This window comes from Gymnoscopelus braueri (genome assembly GCF_963280865.1).
Source record: "Gymnoscopelus braueri genome assembly, chromosome: 15".
Lineage (NCBI taxonomy): Eukaryota > Metazoa > Chordata > Actinopteri > Myctophiformes > Myctophidae > Gymnoscopelus > Gymnoscopelus braueri.
In genome coordinates, this window is record NC_137620.1 from 46520598 (window position 1) to 46548191 (window position 27594).

General features: G+C 40.9%; 1 protein-coding gene across 1 annotated transcript in view; it reads right to left on the reverse strand.

Annotated features, from left to right (window-relative positions):
• Positions 1-1535: 1535 nt before the first annotated feature.
• The window catches only part of LOC308101674 (glycogen phosphorylase, muscle form), a 44387-nt gene continuing 18328 nt past the window's right edge, over positions 1536-27594 (reverse strand). The window contains exons 10-20 of the mRNA XM_080451117.1: positions 26096-26242; positions 24337-24500; positions 23701-23815; positions 22874-22975; positions 22083-22230; positions 20978-21036; positions 19861-20002; positions 18302-18509; positions 16661-16795; positions 15206-15272; positions 1536-4043 (exon numbers count right to left, since the gene is read on the reverse strand). Of these exons, the coding sequence (XP_080307243.1) occupies positions 3894-4043; positions 15206-15272; positions 16661-16795; positions 18302-18509; positions 19861-20002; positions 20978-21036; positions 22083-22230; positions 22874-22975; positions 23701-23815; positions 24337-24500; positions 26096-26242 (1437 nt within the window). The 3' untranslated portion in view covers positions 1536-3893. The remainder of the gene's footprint in view (positions 4044-15205; positions 15273-16660; positions 16796-18301; positions 18510-19860; positions 20003-20977; positions 21037-22082; positions 22231-22873; positions 22976-23700; positions 23816-24336; positions 24501-26095; positions 26243-27594) is intronic.

Here is a 27594-nt window from a genome sequence, read left to right on the forward strand (position 1 = left end):
CAGTAGCCTGGTATGTGATTAAAGTCTACAGCGTACAGACAGGCTTCAGAATGATCTTATAAACATGTATTATGTAAAGGTCAGTAAGGCAAATGGAGTCGTCTAGGCTTCGTTCAGACTGCAGCCCAATCACATTCCTCTAATTTGATCTTGTGATAAAGCAGGTTTCAGTGTCTGAGTGTCTTTGCAAATCACATTTGAATCGGATTTGAAACCATTGGTTCTCCAAGTTGGGGTTTGGAGACCCCCAAGGGTCCTTGGGGGTCCTGGGGGTCCCAGCAAAATTAGTTACTATAGCGGTCATTTCAACTATATGTTATGCTTTGGCTATTCAAAAAAGATAGCAGATATACAAGCTCGTAGCATTCAAAAATAGCTTTAAAAAAAAGCTTCAAAAAGCTCATATAGCCCTTGAATATCTGCTATTTTTGGAAAGTCGTATACATTTTTACAAATCTGAGAATATATATATATATATATATATATTTTTTTTTAAAGTAAACATTTGTAACTCAAATCTTTGCTTCTAGAGGTCCCAGGCACTAACATATTTTTTAGATGATGGCGGTCCGCAGCCAAATACATATCACTTTGGGGGGGGGGGGGGGGGGTCGGTGACATGAAAACGTTTGAGAAATCACCATTTTAAACCACCTAAGAATGTGGTTCATAATTCTCGGAATGTTGTTTTTGCTGTTCAGACTTGATAAAAAAAAAAAATCTGACTCCAGTCTGGATAGACCAGACACCAGGTTTTGGGGGGATAGACCAGACACCAGGTTTTGGGGGGATAGACCAGACACCAGGTTTTGGGGGGATAGACCAGACACCAGGTTTAGGGGGGATAGACCAGACACCAGGTTTAGGGGGATAGACCAGACACCAGGTTTAGGGGGGATAGACCAGACACCAGGTTTAGGGGGGATAGACCAGACACCAGGTTTAGGGGGGATAGACCAGACACCAGGTTTTGGGGGGATAGACCACAGACCAGACACCAGGTTTAGGGGGGATAGACCAGACACCAGGTTTTGGGGGGATAGACCAGACACCAGGTTTAGGGGGGATAGACCAGACACCAGGTTTAGGGGGGATAGACCAGACACCAGGTTTAGGGGGGATAGACCAGACACCAGGTTTAGGGGGGATAGACCAGACACCAGGTTTTGGGGGGATAGACCAGACACCAGGTTTTGGGGGGATAGACCAGACACCAGGTTTAGGGGGGATAGACCAGACACCAGGTTTAGGGGGGATAGACCAGACACCAGGTTTTGGGGGGATAGACCAGACACCAGGTTTTGGGGGGATAGACCAGACACCAGGTTTAGGGGAGCTGCTAGTCTGAACAGAAGCCTTAACAGAGAGAGGTATCAGGTATTGTGAGCGTGGAGAGAGGAGAAGAGAAGAGGGTCTTTCTTTAACATTGTGATCACAGGAACAAAGCACAGTACAGGTCAACGGTTCCCAACCCATGTTCTGGATCAGGGCTGACTTTGTAAATCTCTTAAAAAGCGTTCCCACCGGCCCACCCACCGGCCCACCCACCTGACCACCCATCTGACCACCCACCTGACCACTAAACACAGCACCCAGTCAGTGCATTCTCAGAGCATTTTAAAAAGTCAATCAAATAAAATCAGATTTTTGATAACACACATATTGCTCGTCAGCCGTGTTTTCCGGGTTGGAATGAGTGAAACCAACATAGTATACTTCAAGTTACTATAAATTAACTGTAGGTTAATTTATCTGTATCGCAGTGATAATAACACATTTTTTAAATACATTATCATTATTATATTATGTCACCATTAAAATCTTTAAGTTTCTCCATAGACTTTGGGCGGCCTCCACTTGCAATACCCTCACCGGCCACCAGAAAAAGTAGGCCCCCCCGCCCTGGCCCAGAGCCACAGGTTGGGAGTCGCTGGTACTGTATATATAAAGTGAGAGAACACTGACAGGATCATGCTGAACAGAACACAGCTAAAAACTGATTATAATTAGTCCACGTTAATTCATAATTAATATAGCCATCCGGATTGCAGAGGTCCGACAATCAATGAACGGCACAAACACACAAAAACAAACAAACGAACGAATGCATACATTCAACATACATCATAAAATACAGTCGGAGAAGTCAGTGACATTTATGTGTGATTTTTGGCCCGGGTTGGTACTTTTCGTCTTGCCGCCGAGAGAACAGCAGATCTATAAGCTCACAATCCGTCGCGGATGCGACGGATTGTGAGCTTGTAGGTCTGCTATTCTCAGCCGTTCTCGGCCGTTTTCGGCGCATGACGGAGCATAAATCATGCTTTAGGGTCTTAATTATTCGGAACGATAACGTACAGCGTGAATATGAAAATACAGCTTTCCCTGGCAAGGCAAGAAACGTGGCCGAATCACGATGCTTTGATGGGAGAATGTGTGCATGTATATTTATATAAATACTTAGCGATGCTATGCTAGCCCCGTTTCGTCTCCTTCCATGGAAGACATATGGTTTCGGTAGCTCAACATTACTGACGTTTCCTACAGCAACATAATCCGCCCTCATTTCTTCAGAAAAACAGTTTGTTTGGGTGGAACGTAGTGATTTACAGGTAGAATATCAGCGCTGTCTGGCAGAGACATCGTATCTCCATATATTTCATATTTTTTTTGTTTCGTTTTCATAAATTGACGTTCTATTTAATACTTTGTCGGTACTTTAAAAAAAACAGCAAAAATAGCTGATCTACAAGCTTACTTACTTATTTCTTCGCTACTTTTGAAGGCTTCCACCACGGTGGAAGGTTGAAAGTGGGTTTTTATACCGTAAATATTTACGAAATGAAAAGTATTAACAAGAGATAGTGACTAAATGATAGTAGATATAATATATTATTATTTTATAATATATAATCAATTTTTTTAATTTCCTGAAAAGTAACATTTTGGACAAGGTTCCCACCAGACAGAGGTGATACGTTTTAGTGCATAATGGCTGGGTTGCCGTGGCTACTACTGTACGCGTTGCTGGTATGTGGAAAATAATTAATACTCGTATAAAGATTGTGTCATAATTTACTACAGAGATACTGTAAAATAATACTCCATGTTGTATAAAGATTCAGTCATCATTCACTACAGAGATACAGCTTACACTAGGGAGAAAAAATTATACGCTTTGTCTCTTGTTCAAAGGCAGTGTAAGTGACGTTTTGTTTTGGTTCAAACTAAACGTATTTTACTAGTTAAAAAGCTCTATATTCGGGGGTTCTCCGTCTCTCCAGCTCTTTAGTAAACACACAAATACATTGTCCAGGTGGGACAACAATTTCAACCAATCAGGATGACATATTCTCTGCTATTTTTTTTTTCCAATTTCACTTGTTTATCCTGTATTCTATGTACAGGAGTTCTCTCAGCAAAATTAGTTAATATAGCGTCACAACCACTTTAACCATATTTTATACTTTGGCTATTCAAAAATAGCAGATATACAAGCTCACGAGCTTGTAGATCTGCTATTTTTGAAAAATCTCGAAAATGTGTGCAAATCTTTAAATCTTTTTTCTTTTTAAAGGCGAACATTTTGAACTCAAATCTTTGCTTCCGGGGAGTCTCTGGCCCAACATATTTTCAGGTGGGGGTCCACGGCCAAATACATACCAATTTGGGGGTCCTTGGCACGAAAAAGTTTGAGAACCACTGCACTCAAAGAGCTGGAGAGACCCCTGTTACTGAACAAACACTCTATAGCAGTGACTACTCTCACAATATAGAGCTATTTAACACTTATTTTAACCAAAGGAATATCACTTACACCAACCTTAGATGAACAGAGACGGTTGTGGAGGAACAGAGGGCGGGTTGGGGTGGGGGGGGTTCGGTGTGCTGGTTTAGCGGGGGTCGTCGGGGGCTCCGATCTTCTCCATGTTGGGCTCCATGCCCCAGATGTCCCTGGCGTACTCGCCGATGGTGCGGTCGCTGGAGAACTTACCGGAGCCGGCGATGTTGTGGATGACCATCCTGGTCCATTCTTTGGGATTCTGTCAAAAACGTGGAGAGAACAAATATATCCTATTATATATCCTACTATATATATATTATCCTATCCTATCCTATATATTAAAGAAACCTCTGTCTGTCTGTTCTCCTCAGTGGGTTGAGCACACGGGAATTGACAACATCAGTGACAAATCAATTGGCATAACGACTAAATTGGAGAGAAAAAGGGGTAAAAAAAACAACAAGACAAAACAATAGCATCAGAATATGTTAAACGAATTTAAACCTTCTGACATTTCTTTTTACACAAATCGTGTATGGGGGTCCCTGGCAGAAAATATTTTCAGATGGGGGGGGGTCTGTGGCCAAAAAAAACCCATACATTTGGGGGTCCTTGACATGAAAATGTTTGAGAACCACTGGTGTGGTGTGCAGGATGACACGGACAACTAGATACACAGGGATTAAGAATGAAAAATAATCTCACGAAACATTTGTTAGGCAAAGTCCCAATCTGCGATTAGTGAAAGAACACACACCCACACTAGCACACGGTGTCCTAAACAACTGTGGTGTATTCAAGACTGAAGTTATGGAATATGAAATTACTAGGATATTAATATGTTATAAATACAAATTGTTAGAATGTTCCATGTCAATGGGACCAACAGTAAAGTCAATAAAACAGGCTCAATTTGCATTGAGTGGCTCAGCTGACCTCAGCCCTAGGCCATGAAGCGGGTGGGGGCTGTGCAATCTAAAAGTGGGATCAGGCTGAATTCTTGGGTCTCTGCTCCCCCAAGGATCTACCTGACATTCCAAAGCAGCTATCTGTGATCTGTGAGCCCAGCTGGAAGGGGTCACTCAATGGGGCATCTGTTCACTGTCCAATATATAATATATTTAAGTTGACAGCCGCTCTCTCAACTAGTGGATTGACAGGAATAAATTGGACTGGATTTATAAATAACATGTTTACTAGGCTCTTCTAAATTTACAGATAAATATAAGTTTTAGTAAAATAGGGCCGAGGGAAGACCCTTTAGTGGGATAAGATGATCACTTGGTGTCTAAATCCGAGGTTAATGATGGCATCATTATTAAAGGGATTTGATGCTCTCTCTAGGCGGGGGAACTCAGCAGAGGAGCGCGGTTCTATTAGGTAACTTCAATTATAAAGATCATTCATACAACGTCGGATATATTACTGTTTAGACTTATTTCGAAGCTAATAAAATGTTGTATAACAATGTCATAATGTGAACATATGGGAAGTACGGTTTTATAGATAAAGATAAAGAAAGAGTTCATGTGGTAAGAGTGAAAGGAGGCAGACGTTAAATCAGTGCCCTGAGAGGAGGAGGCGGGCCAAGCATGTTTAAACAAGGAGCCTATTTGTGATTGACGGTGACAGGCAGGAGGTAGTTAGTTGTACTGAACTGTTCCGTATATAATGGCTTGCATTAGAAGCAAACAGGGCTCTGTGAATCTGGACCCATGCAGATGCCACGTTCAGTAGGATAAAGCAGAAACCTATGAATAAGATGCGCTATATGTTGAATTGACTCGAACGTATAGATTGTTAAAAGAACTCTGACAATAAAGTGGAATTGTTTGAGAATGAAAGCTCCGGTCTCTGAGCGATGATTATTTATTCCCCGCCTCCGGAAATGGATCCGTATTTCTGCCGGTTCTCTTATGACCCAGATACGACAGAACTTGGCGAGCCAGCTAGTCTCGTTGCTGATGGGAATCAGACGATTATACAGCATTTAAGGTATGTGATTGTATGCTTTTCATGTTGCCTGATCTGGGTTCCTGTCGGCATGTTAAAAACGGACCGGTCGTCTGGTTCCGGCCGGGGTGCCTCTGTTTCCGGCGGGGTTTTTGTCTTCGTTCAGAGCCTTTTGTTTTTACCGTCTCTGGAGACGCACTTGGTGAGTAGGCTTATCACCATACAGTGGACGTCTGTGTTACAATCCTTTGTATTCCCTTTGGAAAGACAGTGATGTGACATCTAGTTTCACGTTTGGCTTAAGCATAGGAGGCATGGCGTTCAACCGTTATGTTTAATTCCTCTTTGATGGTTCACATCATGGATTAATTAAATTGCAAGTTGAACAATTTAAATGGATATTTGGCTTGTTGTGGCTTGTTGTGTTCCACCCGTAGGCTAATATTTCATTTCTTAATGGGGATTCTAGCCATTAATTAATTAAGTATACGAGTTAAGAAATGAATGGACATTTAACTTGTCGTGGTTCACTGTACGTTTAAGTCCTTTATGGACTGTATATGTTAAGACTCTTTATTTATCCCTGAAAAGCACAGAGGTTGCATTCAGTGTACTGGAAAGAGATGGGTTCTCATTCGGTTCTTGATGATATTGAGTCTTGTAAATGGATCCTCGCTACTGGTAGATTGGCCTGATCAGCCTTTCTAAACGCGAGCGCCCTGGTATTTCACAACGGCTAACGAGGCATTAATTTGCATTTGGCTTAAGTGGGACTCTGGGTCGTAAAAGAGATCTATTTGTAGCTAGTCCAAAAAGCACAGGGTTGCATTTGGCACCTGAAAAACGATGTCTCGTATTCAGTGTATAGATAGGAAAGTAGCGGCGAGGCCACGGAGACGTGGCGTTCGCCAGCGTGCCAGAAAGTACAGGTTTATATCTGGTGTAGCGCTTAGTGAGACCCGGGAGAAGTTGACTGAGGTAGGCCTATTTGTTTTCATGTGATATTATTTTTCTGGGGAGTGCTTGTGGCCTGGCTTGGCTTGTGTGGTCTGTACTGTTACTACAGTGTAACTACGTGGATTTAAGCTGCGCGATGCGCATGTGTGTGTTTTTTTTTTTTTTCCTTCTTTTTCTGCATTTATATTTTTTACGTGAGTGCTGTTCGTTCGCTTTTGTTTGTTCAAAACATTTTTATAGGGGATAATGTTTTGAAGAGGGGAATGGAGTATTATTTAAAAAACTTTTGTTTGGACTTATAGGGTTCCGCTATATGATTATAAGTGGGACAGAACTATGTGGTTGAAACTGGAGGCTGCTGTAGATAGGTTGGTTGAGTGGAATAAATTGTGGAGTAATTATTTTATCTTGGCTTATTGTGTTGAGTGGACGGAATTTGTGTAATTATGAAGTTGGTTTAGATTTTTGGAAACCCACGGAGGGGAATAGAACGGTTATGTTTGTTTTAAAAAACAGTTTTAGAGTGTGGCTGTTTATGGGATTAAAGAAGCGTCTTGCCTCTTGATTTTGTGAACAGGTGAAGATAGGAGTGTTAAATTTAGAGCAGTGTAGGCCTGCTGTTCCGTGTTGCTGTTTATTTTAAGGGGGAGGACATTTTCTCATGGCTCATTCTTCTGTCTGGGAGCCGTCAGTCAAACAGCGCAATTTGTAGTTTTTGGGGCCGGGAATGTAGTTTTTGCTACATGTCTTGACTTCCGCGTTGTCACGTCATATCCGGTGCATCGTCGGTGTTGCTGGAGGGACGGGAGACGCAGTTAAGTTTTAGCTTTTAAATCTTAAAAGGCTACTTTTCTTATATATATTACATTCGTAATATTTTCTTCTTTAAACGCTTGTATGAGATTCCTTTTGTTTGGAGGGAATAAGATCTTTTAAGTGGTAAAAGTATTTATTTTTATTTTTACATTTAAAATGATTTCACTTTATACCCTGTAGTTGTATGGGCTCTTCACACGTCTTCTCGTGTGTGGAAAAGGTTTCTATTGACTCTGTGTTTAAGCGCAAGAAGGCGTTTAGTTGTTCACGCTGTTTGTCACGTTTTTAAGGTTCTCTGGGGTTATTTGTCTGTTTTGACACATGAGTGTGGAGCAGTGTCTTAATTTTCGTTGAGATGTTTTACCGTTGTTTTTCTCTTATAGTTGTTAAGTGCTCATTGTGAGAAGAGTTAAACAGGGGTGTGGGCTATGCAGTAGCACAAGTAACGTGTTTCTTTTTGTGTCTCTGGGACACTTGTTGAATGGCATTATTCCTTTGTGAGGAACTAGTATAAAGAGACGTTTTTAAGTGCTTATTGAATGGCTGTTTCTATGTTATTGAAAGAGGAGTAAGGTCGGGTTGCGGGTTGTATTGTTTATTGTGAGGAATAGAGTAAATGAGCTAAAATCACTGTTGATGTTCAAGTTAAGTGAGTTAAGGTATTGTAGAGACATATTGCTTTGTTATATGGCAATGAATGTGGCTTTTTATTATTCAATTGATCATCAATAGGCTGTCATGGGAGTGATGTATTGGAGTCGGATAAGGTATTTTTTGGGGGAACAATAGCCTGTGATGTACACACAGGTTACTCTATAGTTTCACTGGCTGGCCCAGGGAATGGGAGTATGTTGTCTTCTTTAAAATGGACCTAAGTCCGACTTTATTTGAATAACATTTCTGTGGAAGCATATAGTGTTACCTTTCCATGTTACTTTTATAGGTCTGCCTATAGTGTGTTATATCTGTGTGATTTAATTCATGGATGTGCCACATTTAAGCTGACTAAGGTATAGGATAAGAACAGATCAAGTTGAGACTAATTGTTTGATTGTAACTAAATAGGATAATAGGATAAATTTGATAAAAACAAGTGCCTGCTTAAGTACCCAAAATGAGATATTTTCCCCATAGTATCTTTATGGTGTACGAAAGTGGTACTATAAGTGGCTTTAAAATCCTACGAGAGGTATAAATTAAAATTGTTTATTATGCGTGATTATTTGATGGGGCACAACCATTCGAGACTATTTCTGTCCTTTTAAACTGATGGACATTGCCCACTGGTAGACGTGAGGAATTATCACACCCTTTAGTAACCTATTTAGAGCGATATGTTAAAGGAAAGTAGAGATTTTTAAATAGAATGAGCCCGAATTTGAATGACAATTTATGAACAGTTAACCAGTCTATGTTACTATTTTTAATGACACGAATATGTAGGATATGAAGCTGCAAACGTGTAATTATACTCGATTTTTGTGACGTACCACTGATGGCTGAGGTTAGGAGGTAGGCTCTCCAATCCCTTGGCCACAACAGGCGACGGTGGGACCGCAAGGTTCCGAGGGCACGTTAAAGTAACAGTGTATAGTGCTGGGGAGATGACTGAAGGCCCCCGTGTCTAATGAAGAATGAGTTTACATTCTACCGTGGTTTCGTCTAGTCGATGTGCCGACTGCCGCTAGTTGTATAAGGCAGCACATGGTGCGTGGATGACAGTCCACACCTAACCGGCAGGGAGCGCGAGGGCTCACCGGTTACAGGCAAGGCTGGTGAAAACGGTTAAAGTTTCTATACCCATAGCGAAAGTGGGATAGGGATCAGACCGTCGGTTTCCTGCTCAGAGTGCCAATCACACTTTGAGTAAGGGATCGCTATCGACTGGGTCACCGGCCGGTCGGGTCGCAAATGGGCATTAAATCCATGATTGGTCGCCGCGCCTGGCTCAATGTACAGTCAGGCCATCATAAGCTGAAAGCGAAAGGACAGCTAAGTAGGCGAGTGGTGCTCCTGTGATCGGTGTTTTTGAAAAGAAGACACCGGGAAGCAGGAGACTGAGATGTTTGTCCAGGGGAGCCTGGGTAGAGACCTCAGATGGAAAGGGGTCCAGCCTAGGACTGCGCCCTGAAGAGGGAGGTCTAAAGGACTTAAGTGAAGAATAGGTTGAAATACGTTTTTGGTTTCAGTATTGTGAAAGAGAAATTAGGAGTTCACCCTACTGGAAGCACGGACCGTCACGTGATCATTACGTGGTGACGTGTTGCCCATGGGAGTGACCTATTTGACGACATGATAGTGTATTTTACCTCTGAGGGGGCTGAGCTGACATTGTCAGATTGGCTCCCCCTGGCGGTCAAAATATGAAGCGTGTCTATTAATGACAGTTGATTTTAGGTCTTTTTGACATTATTTTCTTGACAAGAGTTGCTTCCTTCTAACAGTTATTAGTTTAATAAGGTTAACTAGTATTTTTCAGGTTTAGTATGTTAAGTATGTTTGAAGTAACATTTGTTTGTCTGTTGTGTTAACAATTAATCTTTTATTTCATGGATAGCCTTCACAAGTGAGGCTTGTCAGTATGGCTTGAGTGGCTTGTGCCAGCTTAATGAGGACAGTTCCTGTCTGGAAGAAGTAATGTATCGACCAGACTTTTAAAATTGTTAGACGCTCAGAATGTTTGATTTGTATTGATTCAGTTATAGAAGTAACTAGAGGGGCTTAGTGTAGTCCCAGACGAGTGTCTTAATTCTAGAAAGAAAAACGTTTGATTTTTTATTTTAAAATTCATTGATGAGATTATAAGTTCCTAAAACAGAGTGTTTTAAGTTGAGCGTCAAAGCTCCTAAAACCTTGGCGATAAAGCCTAAATACCTTTTGTTGACATTTGCTACAGCTTCTGACAGAAATCATAATGATACATGTATTAGAGCATGTACATAGATGTACATGTGTTGACCAAATTCACACCCATTTTCTATATTGTATTGACAATGCTTAAAAGTTTATATGTAATACTGATTGTGGAATATCGTGTGTTGTGTAGAATGATACAATATATTACTTTAGTATTAGTTTCCGTTTGAACAAACTGCTCTGAAGTAACTGACACAATGATATCCATCGTTTGTGTTTTATTTACAAGGAAGGGAAGTATAGTGTAAAACATACTTTCAGTAGTCAGAATAATAAGAGGAGAATTTGACATTTTTGTGGAAGCAGCTGCATGCCTAGAGCATAAAATAGAATGTCAAATATTTGTGACTGAAACGATTTGAACAAATACTAATTAATGTGGCCTGAGGGGAGCATATTTGGTCCAAAATAATTGGGAAAAGAAGGAAAGCGGTCGTATTATTTTTCAAAAAAGGGAACGAGGTAACCAAAAAGCTCACACAAAGATCCCACACTAAAACTGACAAACCGCCAGTGAAAAGGACAGTGAAGGAATTGAATGCATAATTCCCTATGTCTTGCGAGAAGTCCCTGTGTCCCAACAGTCTGACCCAGTTGCTACAGGAGACCGCAGCCACCACAGATGGCAGAGGGGCAGACAGGTGTTTGCCAGCGGACAAGCCTGTTGTCTGTTGCATCGACACCCGTCCTGACGTGCCTGCGTTCTAGGGGTCATGTTCTCCAATTGAGGCCCATAAGTTCCAGCAGGACGACAGGTTTTTGTCATTATACATAGGTGCAGCTCGAAGGACGAGGTCGACCATCAGAGTTTGTTTCATGCCTGACTATCACGGCCTCTCAGTAAACCTTCGTCTCAACGTCTCATATCATGGAGCTCTCCAGGGGGCCCAGCGGAGTCGCGAAGGAACCGGTGATCCATTGAAATGAGTCACCGGAGAGGGGAGGAGTCTAGTGGGCATGAGGTAAGCCTGAAGATATTAGTGGGCATGAGGTAAGCCTGAAGGGATTGATTGACTACAAAAATTCTAAGTCATTACAGAAAAAGACATTTGAAGGACACTTGAAATGTACAGAGACATTACTTTAGGTGTTGGTGAATATTGGAAGTACTGGAAAATACCAGAAGAAGCATCACCGTACAAGGAAGGAAAACAGTAGTCATCTTTTGAACTTGACACAAGGACTTGACACAACACAGATTATAGTTTGGTGTGGGAGTTTAAAAAAAAATAAGAGCTAAATAATTTGCTTCCATGCCTATTTTGAAACTTGATAACGAACTCTTTCCCTAAAACTAATGTTAGATTTAGCAAAATATGCTTTCAAGAGTCTACTAAATTGTAACAAAATTATAGAGTATGCAGGTTGCAGATATTGTCAATTTATTTTTGAAAATGCTCATTTAAAGAAAATATTGTCCTGTGGTTGTCTTTCAGACTTCACAGTGTTGGGATACTACCATGATTATCAAATCATGGAAAAATACATTTCGGAACATGCTTAAAACAGAATAACAAGTTAACCAGGACTCTAAGAGAGTCACAGTAAATTAAGAGATTTGTCCTTAAATGAATTACAAACTTTGGAAATTATCGTCAGAAAAATATGGAGCAAATAAGATGCAATTGCAGTGTGCAGTAAAAGGACTTAAAATAGGAGATTTATTATTAGGGAAATACAAGAGTCATAGGGAAAAAGGATAAAGCTGTGGTAAATGGATAAACAAAATGGAACGATTGATTGATAAAGTACAACAGGAATTAGAAGAGTAAGATAGGTATAAGGTGGGAAAGATCACTTTAATAGTGGGTGGAGTTAGTACAATGTATGAAGGAGCGAATGGATCAGAGTCCAGGAGAATGTACTGTCTGAAGAATCAGATAGCAGTCAATAATTTAATGATAGGTTCTCTAATTTTAACAGCATGAGTTAAACTGTGCGTCTATGAGTGACTAATCCCTGAATGTATGAGTATTAAGCAAGTTAGGCATCTGTTTAGCTTATGTAGAGCAGGTATAGGTGGACTTTTGTTTTTTGTACTAGGAGAAATGAAGCAGGTGCTGAGACTGGAGAGGCCATCCATCTGGATCAGGATGACAGCAGGCAGAAGGGAATAGCTGACCTGGGGTAAACAGAGGCCGCTTGGACTTCTATCCCCAGGGAACCACAGCTACACTTATCTTCACATCTCTCCACCTACCAGTGACCATCACAGACCATGGTCGAGAGGGGAGTCGTGGGGATACAGCCCGCATGAGATTCAACCGGCCACACCGGAGGAGAGAGTTCCAGACCTGACAGCCGTTTCATCTCCGTGTCACCGATCCAGCAGGAAGTGGCGACCACCAGCTACCTGTCAACTCATCATCATCGGCCCTGCAAAACACCTTGGTCAAGGCCAGGGTGCAACACCCCTGACGACAGGAAGGCGAGAGGTCTCAGACCTACATGGTTTCTGACAAACCAGCAGCGGTTGGAAGTCCCAGGTACTTAGGAGTTACCCGTGACACATCAAGTTGCATCTGCAAATTGAAAGGCATGACACTTTCTTTCGATCATGAAAAGAGGGGCACCCATACGGATCAGGTATGGATAAAAGAATCCTGATTGTCAAGATCAGTCAAGTACTGAAATAGCTGTGATTCTGTTCAGAAGCAATACCCTCAGGATAACAATTCCTGTGTGATTCACAAATTCGGACAGAAAGGAGTGCATTGTGGTTGGGTTTTCTGGGCTATGGTGATGTGCAAATCTGCAGATTGCATACTCACCATGTCCAGAGAATTCAAACTTATGCCTCATGTCGAATTGTGCAAAATGGACAGTCAAGAAGAAGGAATTGCGTTCGTTAGAATAGAAAAAATAAGAACAGGGCTGTGTCTCTGTATTTGCGCGTTGTCCACACAATGTACTGCCAACTTGTAATAATGATGTTTGTATTAACTTGACTTTTTCTTAGGTTTTGTGAAAAGAAGTCCAGCCGAGAGTACAGTGATATTATTTGTGTGTGTTTGATGTACAATGTTTTGTTGATGATTCACTTTATAATTCAATAGTCTAGAGGGGTTACGGATTGACCATTTTAATAGAATAAGTTGTCTTTTTGGTTAAAACAGATTCTAGTTGATACCTACACAAGTGACATCAGTCCTTGAATATCCTTTTGTGGAGATTTATTAATATATCTCCAAGAGGGGATTATGTGGTGTATTCAAGACTGAAGTTATGGAATATGAAATTACTAGGATATTAATATGTTATAAATACAAATTGTTAGAATGTTCCATGTCAATGGGACCAACAGTAAAGTCAATAAAACAGGCTCAATTTGCATTGAGTGGCTCAGCTGACCTCAGCCCTAGGCCATGAAGCGGGTGGGGGCTGTGCAATCTAAAAGTGGGATCAGGCTGAATTCTTGGGTCTCTGCTCCCCCAAGGATCTACCTGACATTCCAAAGCAGCTATCTGTGATCTGTGAGCCCAGCTGGAAGGGGTCACTCAATGGGGCATCTGTTCACTGTCCAATATATAATATATTTAAGTTGACAGCCGCTCTCTCAACTAGTGGATTGACAGGAATAAATTGGACTGGATTTATAAATAACATGTTTACTAGGCTCTTCTAAATTTACAGATAAATATAAGTTTTAGTAAAATAGGGCCGAGGGAAGACCCTTTAGTGGGATAAGATGATCACTTGGTGTCTAAATCCGAGGTTAATGATGGCATCATTATTAAAGGGATTTGATGCTCTCTCTAGGCGGGGGAACTCAGCAGAGGAGCGCGGTTCTATTAGGTAACTTCAATTATAAAGATCATTCATACAACGTCGGATATATTACTGTTTAGACTTATTTCGAAGCTAATAAAATGTTGTATAACAATGTCATAATGTGAACATATGGGAAGTACGGTTTTATAGATAAAGATAAAGAAAGAGTTCATGTGGTAAGAGTGAAAGGAGGCAGACGTTAAATCAGTGCCCTGAGAGGAGGAGGCGGGCCAAGCATGTTTAAACAAGGAGCCTATTTGTGATTGACGGTGACAGGCAGGAGGTAGTTAGTTGTACTGAACTGTTCCGTATATAATGGCTTGCATTAGAAGCAAACAGGGCTCTGTGAATCTGGACCCATGCAGATGCCACGTTCAGTAGGATAAAGCAGAAACCTATGAATAAGATGCGCTATATGTTGAATTGACTCGAACGTATAGATTGTTAAAAGAACTCTGACAATAAAGTGGAATTGTTTGAGAATGAAAGCTCCGGTCTCTGAGCGATGATTATTTATTCCCCGCCTCCGGAAATGGATCCGTATTTCTGCCGGTTCTCTTATGACCCAGATACGACACAACTAACACAATATGTAGAATTATGATGTTTAGGCATTATCATTCTAAACCTATGTATTTTTTTGGTTGCTGTTCTACATCCAACAAGTTTAAGAAATGACAGATTGAGACTCTAACATTTATGAAATATCCAAGATCATTATGGTTTTATGGAAGATGCTTCTGAGCTGGCATTCTGTGGCTAGACTGACCAATTCAAATAGTCTTTATAACTTTAACATCTACAGTATTATAACTGTAGGGCTTGACCTTCCCCAGCCACATGGGTTAGTTAGGGGTTGTGCCTTGATTTATACATGGTTGTACACCGATAAATAGCAGATCTACACTCTCTGAGTGACAGACCCATAAGGGTCCATTTGGTTCCATTTGTACACCCTCAGAGTCACATGAACCCTCAGGATACTACAGCGTGTACTACAGTACTGACCTTGTACAGCGCGCTGACTTTATCTTGACATTTGATGTAGGCCTCATAGTCTGCAAACACCTTGAACCTGCAATGTAGAGAGAGTCATTATTATCATTTATAATGTAGACTTTTATCAGACGCTCTCATCCAGAATGTATGTACAGCACAACGTCCAACATCAGAGTGAATGTAAATAGAGATGAAAACTATGTAGTGCCTCGAAGAGACTGGGATATCAGGTAAAAACACCGAACCAGGCATCTGTCTAACGTCAGGCTGTCTAAATCACTGTTTCCCAAACAATGTTTGGGTCACGGACCAATTTCTATGGGAGTAAATATCTCCTTTTTTCGTTTCCTACATTAAAAAAAATAAATACATTATTTCAAACGATTTTTACAAAAGATTAAACAAAACAAAAAAACACAACTTTTCATCAATTAAAAAACAATTTCAACACTTTTGAAAAGTATTTCATGAATCAAAAAATCTAATATATTTTGATGAATAAATAAACAAAAGAACGTTTAAGAAGTAGTGAAAGTAAGTAGTTTCACTATTTTCACTCAAAACTAGTGAAAATAGCAAATCTGCAAGCTCCACAACGCGTCGCTTCACGCCGCATTGTGAGCTTGTAGATCTGCTATTTTCACTAGTTTTGAGTCCCGGGCAAACGTTAACATTTCTCTTTTGGGAGCCATCTGATCTAAATAACACAACATTGATTCTCCACAGCTTTGGAGGCAGACATGTCTAGTGAAGGGAAGGGCAGACTTCTTGTGTCAGTGCATGGATGCATGAGTCTAGGGTTACAAGGTCATGATAGTGTCAGCAGGTCCCACAGCGCTTATTCAGTGGTGACACAATGTCATTGAAGGACTGTTATTATTATTACATCATCGCCTGTCTGCAATTATTTGAGATAATCGCAATTATTTTTGCAGGAACGTGAGAATCACATCTGTATGAATTCTATGATGAAAAATTGCACAAATAGCTGATCTATGTACAAGCTACTTTTTTTTTTTTTTTTAAGTATGCAATTATTAAATATACGGCCTGTTTTCACCATACTGTAGTACATTATTATTATTTTTTGATTATTGGTACTGTACCGGGCATTGTCAGTAATAGTTTGTATATTCAAGTTATGTGTAATATCTGCCCTGTGCAACTTTCGTTCACAAAGTGAACCACTGATATTATAGCAACATAAGTTAAAAAAAAAAAAAAAGATTTAGAGGACATTTGTAGAATCCTCCAGAAGCAAAGATTTGAGTTACAAAAACTTTAAAATACATTCAAAGATGTGCACACATTTTTCACGATTTTTAAAAAATAGCAGATCTACAAGCTCATAGAGCTATGAGCTTGTAGATCTGCTATTTTTGAATAGCCAAAGAAATCAAAAAATGACACGCGGATGCGTATCATGTTCTTAGTGTGTTAATCATGACGGTGCCAGCCCTATACCTGTCGTGGTGCAGCAGCATGTCAACGATGTCTTTGAAGAGGTCGTGCTGGTCGGGGCTGAAGAACCCGGCAGAGATCTGGTCCATGGCCTGCTTCAGCTCTGGGATGCGGTTGTAGTAGGACATGGCATCGTAGCTGGTGGGAAAAAAATGGCATTTAGTTAAAACCACTTGGTACAAAGTGCACATTGTAAATGCGCTTTGGATAAAGGTGCTATTCGCCACTGTCGGGCACAAACCTCCCATCTCAGTTTTTCTATTTTGTTATTTTCTTTACTAAACCAGTGCTATTGAACACCCTTTAGGTCTGTGTGTGGGCTTTACAAATAATTAACCAACGAAAAGTATTAAGAAGCGCTTCTGACTAAACCTCCTAACTCCATTGGATCCTCAAACTGTCAGTCAAACTACCTAACTCCAACTCAATTTTTTATCCTATGGATGATGCTTTCACTGCCTGATGACGACAGACCCAGAAATGACACCATTTAAAAAAAATAAAAGCTTGTTTACTTCCTGTTTCCTGCAGTGAAACGGCCGTATCTCTGCTAGATGTCCGTTCCTCCTGCTTTACGGCAAAACAAGCCTCATTGAAACGGCCACAGCTCTGGAATGGAGGATAGCGAGCAGACTATTTATTTTCCCCTCTACTACGACAACCCTGTGTGTGTAATGAGCCCATCTCCGTGAGTGACGGCGGTCACGGATAATATTCCATGATTTTTCAAAGGTACAGTAAAATCGCAGTTTTTGCTGGCAGCATGTGGCAAACTATTACACTATTGATCTGGCAGTCAAAGAGTTACGCCATTAAGAACTGGAACGCATCGGTGTCACTTTAGATTTCTTTGGCTATTCAAAAATAGCAGATCTACACGCTCGTAGCGCGGCACCGAGTGCCGCGCTACGAGCTTGTAGATCTGCTATTTTTGTAAAATCGTGAAAATGTGTGCAAATCTTGAATACCGTATTTTCCGCACTATAAGGCGCACCGTCAGTGCGCCTTATAGTGCGGATGCGCCTTATAATCCGATGCGCCCTATATATGAAAATAATACATTTATTGAAGGTGCGCCTTATACTCAGATGCGCCTTATAGTGCGGAAAATACGGTATATATGTATATTTTAAAGCGATAGGATTTAGGAAAAAAGAATGTTCATCTGCCTCAGGTCTTAATGGGTTAATGGTCAAAAACCTGCTAAGTCCACTTGATTTGATGATAATATAATGACACATGCAAATATCTGACAATGTATAATGTCACCATACCAACTTTGATGAGGCAGTGTTGTGTTGTTTTAAAAAACATATTAAACTCGAAAATGTGCTCCTCGGAGCACAGGTCTCCGCCAGGCGAGGTGGTAAAAGAAAGTACTGTTCCTGATTAAGCCTGTCTTACCTATTTATATTACACATTGTGATGTCACGTGAAGCTTGACCAATGTTAGCTGTGAGCGGACGGACACACACACGGACGGACAGAGGGTAAAACATACTCTCCACCATGCCTTTGGCCTGGCGGAGACAATAAAAACATAACGTATTTTTTTCTGAAAAGTTAATTATTTTGGACATTATTGGTTTCTGCGCAACAGCAGAGAAACACTGCAAATGCACCGTTTACTGTGACATGTTTTACCCCTTCTTGTCCAGAGCCGCCACGTCGGGCACCCTCATGCCGAAGATGAAGAGGTTCTCCTCCCCGGCCTCCTCTGCCATCTCCACGTTGGCACCGTCCATGGTGCCGATGGTCAGAGCGCCGTTCAGCATGAACTTCATGTTCCCTGTGCCCGACGCCTCTGTGCCCGCTGTGGAGATCTGCTCTGACAGGTCTGAGGCTGGGATCACTGAGAGAGAGACACCCAGAGACACAGAGAGAGAGAGAGAGAGAGAGAGAGAGAGAGAGAGAGAGAGAGACAGAGAGAGAGAGAGAGAGAGAGAGAGAGAGAGAGAGAGAGAGAGAGAGAGAAAGAACAAGCTATATTCAACTGCCAATAACTAAAGAATGGAACATGCAAGAAACTTTTCTCCTCTTTCTTTTGAGATATTTTGTGTCATTTTAGTCATAGCACAAAATATTCTGTGGGTCTTGAAAGATTAGTAAAAATGCTCAAAATCGCTGGCAGTGGCTGCAGACTTTTCTGAAAATCTCTGGCAGTCAAAGAGTTAAAGGGATATTTCACTTTCAAAAAAACTTTTGGTCATTTTATCGTCTACTCAGGCCTTTGTGAACCCCCCAGACCGTTTTTAAGTTGCTCGATTCAGTATTTATATATTTGAAATTCATTTTATCAGACACGCCCCCTTCCTATACAAATCACTTTTTTCATTTATTTTAAATATATTTTTTTGAAAATTGATAAAATAAAATAAAATAAAAAAATAAAATACAATAAATGAAAAAATGAATCGGAAAAACACGGCCCCCTCACGCATTAGGAGGGCAGGGTGAGTCACCAGAACCAAGGACGGGTGTTTTCGACGAATCTAACATGGTTAAAATGGAGTTTGAAGTTACAATGGGTTTGTATAGGAAGGGGTCTGATAAAATGAATATCAAATATATCAAAACTGAATCGAGCAACTTAAAAACTGTGTGGGGGGCTCACAAAGGCCTGAGTAGATGATAAAATGACCAAAAGTTTTTTTGAAAGTGAAATATCCCTTTAAGATCTTTTCTTAAAGTGAGATTTGTTACATGGTCTCTGTCGGGTGGAAACCTCACGTCCAAAACTGTTACTCTTCAGGATTCAAATAAAAAAATGGCAAATCTACAAGCTCGTGGCACGTTTCGAGCTTGTAGATTTGCTAATTTGGTTACTTTTATCTTTTATGTGACACTGTGGCATGATCAAGTAGGGCGTGGGGTAAAAACCCACAAAAAGTTCAAATATGGAGATAAGAGTTTTTTTCCCGACAGCAACGATATGATCTTATTAACCCATTAAGACCTGAGGCCACTTCTAAAAATGTTTTAAATCCTAACAGTTTTTCAGAAAAAATATAAAAAAAAACATTTTCACGATAAAAAAAAAAATAGCAGATCTACAAGCTCATAGCTTGAGCTATGAGCTTGTATATCTGCTATTTTTCAATAGCCAAATAAATACAAAATTACACAGATGCGTTCCTGGTCTTAAAGGGTTAAGATCTCATCTTAAAGTGTAGGCTATAGAACGCTTGTAAAGGATAACTGACCTTTCTCAGCCAGCGTGACCTTGTAGTTCTCCAGGAAGATGACCTTGAGGCGGTCTCCCACCACGGGGTCGTTGTTGACCACGTCTCCTATGGCCGTGATGAGTCGTATGATCATCTTAGCCGTGTGGTACCCTGGAGCGGCCTGCAGGGGGCAAAATGAACCATCACTAAACCTTACAGATGTCTTGGTCCTCTGATGCAGATTTTGGAGAGTCCTAGACCACTGATTACCACCGCTTTGACTGATACTTTGTAAGAAAAAAGTGCAATCTTGAAATCAATTAAAGGTAGGGTAAGTGATATTTTTGAGTTAAAACAAAAAGTATTTAGTTAAAAGGTTAAAGCACTATAATTCTGATAGTAATCATTGCTATAGAGTGTTTGTTCAGTAACAGGAGTCTCCCCGTCTCTCCAGCTCTTTAATAAACAGAAAATACATTTTCCGGTAGGTGTCAAAATCTCAGCCAATCAGGAGAAAGTACCCATTTTTAAGCTTCATTTTTATAGTGTTCCAGTTCCAATTTTGTCTGCTCATTTCTTAGTGTCATCACTTTAAATTTCACTTGTTTAATCTATATCCTGATTGAGTTCTCTATCCTGATTGGATAAAATTGGAAAAGAAACTGAAACTGAAACGAAAATGCATTTTCTGTTTTATAAAGAGCTGGAGAGACAAGGAGACTCATGTTACTGAACAAACACTCTATAGCAACGAGTACTATCAGAATATAGAGCTATTTAACACTTATTTTAACCAAAGAAAATCACTTACCCTACCTTTAAAGAGACTTTCTTTTTTTATTTAATTCGTAAGATTACACACACTATCAAGATGTTATTCGTTCTCTTCGCTGTTTTTTATATTTTTTGGTAAATAAATACCCTACTACCGGTACTTCATCATCACACAAAAGTAGTGAAAATATCCGACCTGTGTGACCTTATAGATGGGCTATTTTCCACTGAAAATGTTTTAATAAATAATAATAATAATAGAGGAACGGTTTTGTCTTGTCCCGTCTGTTTCCATTCTGGGAATGCACACTGTTCTCAACAGTACATACATGTACATGAAAAACATTTGTATTGTAAAGACAAACATTTAATGTTGCTTTACCTTTCCTCCAATCATAATAGTCCTAGGGGTCCATGACTTGTTGGGTGCCTTCTTGATGCCTGATGGAAAAAAGACATGAACTCTGATGTTATGAGTAATGTTACAACATCATAACAGTGAATCAGTAACAGTAATTAAGTATGTACAATAGTATATGGTACATCTACAGAAAAAACTAAACACAACAGTCGCATATAACTGGTGTGAATACAAATGACTATGTACCCTGACATGTATTGTGTGGTTGTGTGTACTTGAATAGCTACTTGAATTGTGTGTGTATGTTTACGATGTCTTTAAGCATGCTCACGTGTGTGTGTGTGCGTGTGCGTGTGCGTGTGCGTGTGTGTGTGTGAGTGTGAGTGTGAGTGTGTGTGTGTGTGTGCGTGTGTGTGTGTGTGTTCCTGCGTGTTATGTCAAACACCATGGTCTGCTATAAATCTACTCTAAGTGGGTGACATAGTACAGGTCACTGGCAGGGCAGTGGTGTGTGTGTGTGTGTGTGTGTGTGCATCTTTGTTTAATGCAAAACATCCACATAAACAGAGAGAACATGACCTCTAGAACACAGTGCACCACGGTGTGAACTGAGAGATTGAGACTCAGCTTTGAGCAACAGATTACATGGATCTATATACCATCCCAGCAGAGACTCCATGTTATCCGTAAGCTAAGAGCTCTGTCTGTTGCCCCTCACCTTCCTGTTAGTACTGTACAAAAACATCATTCAACCTGTTCTGCTGTACTGACCATGTGCAAAACAAACTACCTTCATGATGTAAAAGTTGTCTTTTTTGTTGTGTTTCTGTTATTGAACAGACTTGTGAAATAAAAAAAATCTAATAATACAATGCAACTAGTACATCTGCATGGTAGAGTATACATTACTCTAGTTTGGTTTGACAGGAAGTAAGTAAGATTGGACTTTTAAGGACTTTTGAGATAAAAGTACAAATAAATAAATAAAATAATTAACCACGGATATGCTCTGAAAGTGTGAAAAACATATTTTTTTCATTTTAGCTGGTGTTTAATAAACCAGTAGTAGACTCGCGGTTGTACAGTGTGATGATGTGTTAGTTTATTTAAACAGTAGAAGACTCACGGTTGTACAGCGTGATGATGTGCAGACAGTTGAGCAGCTGTCTCTTGTATTCGTGGATCCTCTTCACCTGGACATCGAACATGGAGTTGGGGTTGATCTTCACCTTGTAGTGCTCCTCCAGGTAGACGGAGAACTTCATCTTGTTCTCCTGAAAATCACAGCCAGGCACACACACAACCATGATGAGAATTAAGTACAACAATCCTCAGAGATATATGAAGAGGAGATGTAATGAATTAGAGTTGATTTTGACAACACATTTTGATTTAGTTTTAGTCATATTCTTTTGAATCAAATTCCATTTAGTTTTAATCATATTTTATCTGAAATGTTTTACTGTTAGTCTAGTTTTAGTTGACTAAATATCATACAATTATAGTCGACTAAATCTGCAGTTGATTTAGTCGACTACAATGTATTGTGGCGTCTTAATGGCGTCGTAATGGCTGATTTTACACTTGGTTGCATGCTGAAAATAGCAGATCTACAAGCTCACAACGCGTCGCGCTGCGACGCGTTGTGAGCTTGTAGATCGTCTATTTTCAGAGCGCAGCACCCGAGCGCAACCAAACATAAAATGACTTGTCTTTTAGTTCTACTGGATCTCTTCTCCACTCGTCTCTCACTGACATTTTCATCTAGTTTTTATTTGTATATCAACTCATAGGTTCAGTCATCATAGCTTAGTTTTTATTTAGTTTTTGTTTAAACACCAGCATAGTTTTTGTCAACGAAATTAACACTGTAATGTATGCCAACAGACATTTGTTAACGTGTAAACGTTCTCTCACCTGTTTGACTTTAGCCACGTCACGTATGAAGGCGTCGTCGTCCACAAACCTGAGAAGCTGCTTCAGTTGGTCCATGTCACGGATGTAATCCTCACCGATCCTCTGATAATGAACAAGGAACAAGGAACGTCCTCCATTTAAAATCATCACACATCTGCGTCTGTCTGTGAGTGTGTCTGTATGTGAGTCTGTCTGTCTGTCTGTCTGTCTGTCTGTCTGTCTGTCTGTCTGTCTGTCTGTCTGTCTGTCTGTCTGTCTGTCTGTCTGTCTGTCTGTCTGTCTGTCTGTCTGTCTGTGAGTGTGTCTGTATGTGTGTCTGTCTATCTGTGAGTGTGTCTGTATGTGTGTGTGTCTGTCTGTCTGTCTGTCTGTCTGTGAGTGTGTCTGTATGTGTGCCTGTCTGTCTGTCTGTGAGTGTGTCTGTGAGTGTGTCTGTGAGTGTGTCTGTATGTGTGTCTGTCTGTCTGTCTGTCTGTGAGTGTGTCTGTATGTATATGTGTGTGTGTGTGTGTGTGTGTGTGTGTGTGTGTGTGTGTGTGTGTGTGTGTGTGTGTGTGTGTGTGTGTGTGTGTGTGTGTGTGTGTGTGTGTGTGTGTGTGTGTGTGTGTCTGTCTGTCTGTCTGTCTATCTGTGAGTGTGTCTGTATATGTGTCTGTCTGTCTGTGAGTGTGTCTGTCCATAGACAACATGCTGTCTAAAATAACATTCTGTGCATTTGTGGTTGAGAAAAACAAATCTATATTGTATTTTGGTTCCATTTGTACAGTCTCTCAGAGTTTTATAACCATTGCATCAGAGAGAACATCCCAGCACGTCGTAGCTCGTACCTCTGCGATGACCTCGGCCAGGCCGGGGTTACACATGACCAGCCAGCGTCTGGGCGTGATGCCGTTGGTCTTGTTCTGGAACTTATCAGGGTCGACCTCGTAGAAGTCCTTGAACCTGGAGGACAAAACACAACCACATGCCTGATCAGGTACTTTATGTGAACCTGACCCATCGTCTGGGAAACACTGATACAAATGCATGCAAGTCAGTCAGTGTGTGTGTGTGTGTGTGTCTCGCATATTTCGAGAACCATCCGACCGATCGACTTCAAACCTGGCGTGTGTATCTTGCAGGGCCGAGGGGGTAGTACTAGGGGGTAGTACTAGGGGGTAGTACTAGGGGGTAGTACTAACTAGTCAGTGGGATCGGCAGTTGTACAGAACTTGGAATCTATCTCTGTCTGTCTGTGTCCCTTTTAATGTCCATATAATGAGAGAAATGTATACTTGGCAGCAGCAAGTACCCTGCTAGTAACTAATAAGACACAGATTGTTAAGTTATTATGGCACTGTAATGGCATATGTTTATGACAGACTAGAGTGACGAAACGACGTGTTGTTAGCTTGTAGATCTGTTATTGTTGACAAGTGACACTGAACAGAGTATAAAAGAGGTTTTATAATGCATGTTCTTACACAGTGTCCTTGATGATCTCAGAGTGGATGCGGGCCACTCCGTTGACAGCGTGTGAGCCCACGATGCAGAGGTGAGCCATGTTGATCTTCTTACAGTCTCCCTCCTCGATCAGAGACATGCGCCGCAGACGGTCCTCGTCTCCGGGGTACAGCTTAGAGATACGCTGCAACGGGAGAGAAAAAAAACAACAACAGTTTAGCGTATGGCAGGTCTACGTGGATAGGAACTGATTTCTAACAATACGTTTGTTTTTATAACTTCTTTGTTCTGTGACTTTACCTTTAGTGTCACACGGAGTGTCATATAAGAGTATAGTTATATATGAGTATTAATGTTATTTTTTCAAAATATTTATTTATTTAGGGGGTTTGGGAACCATCAGCTCCCAGTGCTTAGCCCCCAACTTGATGCACCCAAGCAATGCTACTCATACGCCAAGTTAGTGGTGCACAGGATCGAACCCATAACCATGTGGTCCAAAGGCGGGAGCCCTGCCAACTGAGCTACCCGGACACTATACACACTCGCCCCCCATTCTATATACCGCCGATTTGCCTGTAATGCCGGATTTGCCCCGGGGCGACTGTGTTTTGGGGCGAGCGTTTTGGTATTCTCCTGTTGTTGTGCCACGATAAACAAGAAAGTGCAGTGGATCAAATAGAATCACTTTTCGGTTATTGCATCGTCTATTTCTCACTTCAAATGTTTTCAAAAACATTTTTGAGAGCAACGTTTAGTTGTAAATGACATTGGTTGTTTGTTTACATGGCTGTCATGTTGGATAAAGCATAAAACCAAGCAGTGCAGGTTGATATGAGCAGGTGTTCTGAGTCTCTGATTACACAGCGGTCCGTTATAGAGCTCATTGGTCATTATCCAGAAATAATGACCGATGACTGACCAATCAGAATCGAGCATTCAACCAAGCCGTGTAATAACTTATGACAACAAGTTAGTAGGTGTGTAGTTTGTGAACGCAGCACCAATGATGTGCTAACGTTAGCTTAGCAGCATGAGGTGAGTTGCAGTGGTGTAAATTAACATTTATATTTACTCAAGTACTGTACTTAAGTACACTTTTGAGGTGTTTTTTCACAATAATAAGTAGTACAATACTTTTGCTTCTACTCCACTACATCTCAGAGGCAAATATAGTACTTTTAATCCACCACTATTATATGAAAACTTTAGTTTACTAGTTACTTTGTAGATTTAGATTATTATTACAAAACACAGTAGCCACTTCAGCCCTATAAATAATTTGGCTATTTGAAAATAGCAGATCTACAAGGTCACAACGCGTCGTGATGCGACGCGTTGTGACCTTGTAGATCTGCTATTTTCAAAAGCTTTCATACTTCCATACATAGAGATCCACCCTGCTCTAGATGTCTGGCTGCTTCAGCACAAACAAACCTTTATATTATCTACTTATTATCTACAAATTGTTGCTGTCGGGCAGAAACCTCTTATCTCCAAATTCCAACTTTTTGTGTTTTTTAATAAATTGAAGCCATACTTGATCACACTACAGCGTCACACACAAGTAACAAAAGCAGCAGATCTACAAGCTCGAAACGCGGCGCGAAGCGACGCGTTTCGAGCTTGTAGATCTGCTGCTTTTGCCCGTTTAGAATTTGAATCCTGAAAAGTTACAGTCTTGGACATATGAGGTTTCCACCCGACAGAGACGATCTCCGATTGAATCTTTTCCTGTTCTTTTCTCCATAGAGGCCTGCCCATGGGCCTCTGCTGTACCTCCAGGTGTCTCCTGTTGATCTCGTAGATGAGCTCCAGGTGCCGTGGCAGCAGGTTGTGGAACAGGTCGATGGGCCAGCGCTCCAGAGCTTCGGGCAGGACGGTGTGGTTGGTGTAGGCACAGGTACGCACCACGATGTCCCACGCCTGTTGAACACAAGAACAATAACAGGTAACAACATTATGTACAGTGGAACATACTTTGGTTTAGTAGAGTGACCTTAAATGTAGACCATTTCCAAAAAAAATTGTAGTATTAACTCTTTGACTGCCAGAGTATTTTCATAAAGTACTCCCCCAGTGCCAGCAATTTTCGTGTTTTTTTATTTTTATATTTTGAATTTTTCTCATGAAAATAATTTAAGGACACATAATTTAAAGACCCAGCACAAATCCGCCACTAGAGAGCAGCACATGACAGCTTGATCATGTCGTTGGGTCTCTCTCACCCTTCTTGATAGATTAGACAAGGAAAAACATGAAAACGGATGTGACGTCGTCCCAGATTGTTTTGATCGGAGAAAATTACGATGTGATACACGACGGCGATGACTGATCGTCACCCAGACCATAGATTATAGAAGAGAACCTGTCCGTTTGTCCGTTATACCGTGTGAAAACCCGTTTATTTACCTATTTTGGACGAAAATGACTGGGGAAAAAAATCAAAAACCGGAAACGGAATCCAGGCCATGAAACCGGATGCAGATGTCCGTGAAGTAAGTGGAACTCGAGAATAACATTGAATATTAAGCAGCATAGCGCAATCAGAGATTAAACAATGAACGCGCGTCAAGCGCGTCGAACGCGTCGACGGCCAACTGGACAAAGTAGCACTTGAAGCGTTATCGCGTCGTCCGCAGTCAAAGGGTTAACACATTAACCGCCAAGAACGTAGTCCTACGGTCCGTTAAATCCAACTGTTAAGCGCCGAGACCGTAGCCCTACGGTCCACGGTCTTTTCGCGCTGAAATTTTCCAGGTGCACTTTCGGAATTTTTTGATCCATTTCCGCTTCCGGTTTGATGACCGGAAACAGAATTATTTGGGATCCGGTTTTGACGATCACGTCCGCCCTCGTTCTGCAGACGAAACTGAAACTCCATTTTCTCCTTGTAGTTTTTTCTCCTCGCATATCACTGTTTAACGTAAACCGTTCTAACTACAACATGGATGCCCCGTTTGACACGTGGTCTTCACTGGTAGAAGCAGTGAGATGTCGGCGATGTTTACAAACAGTGCACAGCTCAATCTTAAGGATTTTAACAAGATCTATGGCGACATGAAAAAAACAAAAAAACAACAATAACGTGAGTACATTATGAGATTAACCTCTGGCGGTCAATGTGTTAATAGCAGACCTACAACTTCACAACGCAACAAGCTTATACAGTAGATCGGCTATTTTCAGGGTTAAAGTGGTTCAAATTGGGTTCGAATCAGTAGGTTACAACAGCAGTGACAACACAGAACTGTGGGTTTAGAGGAATTCATTGGCAT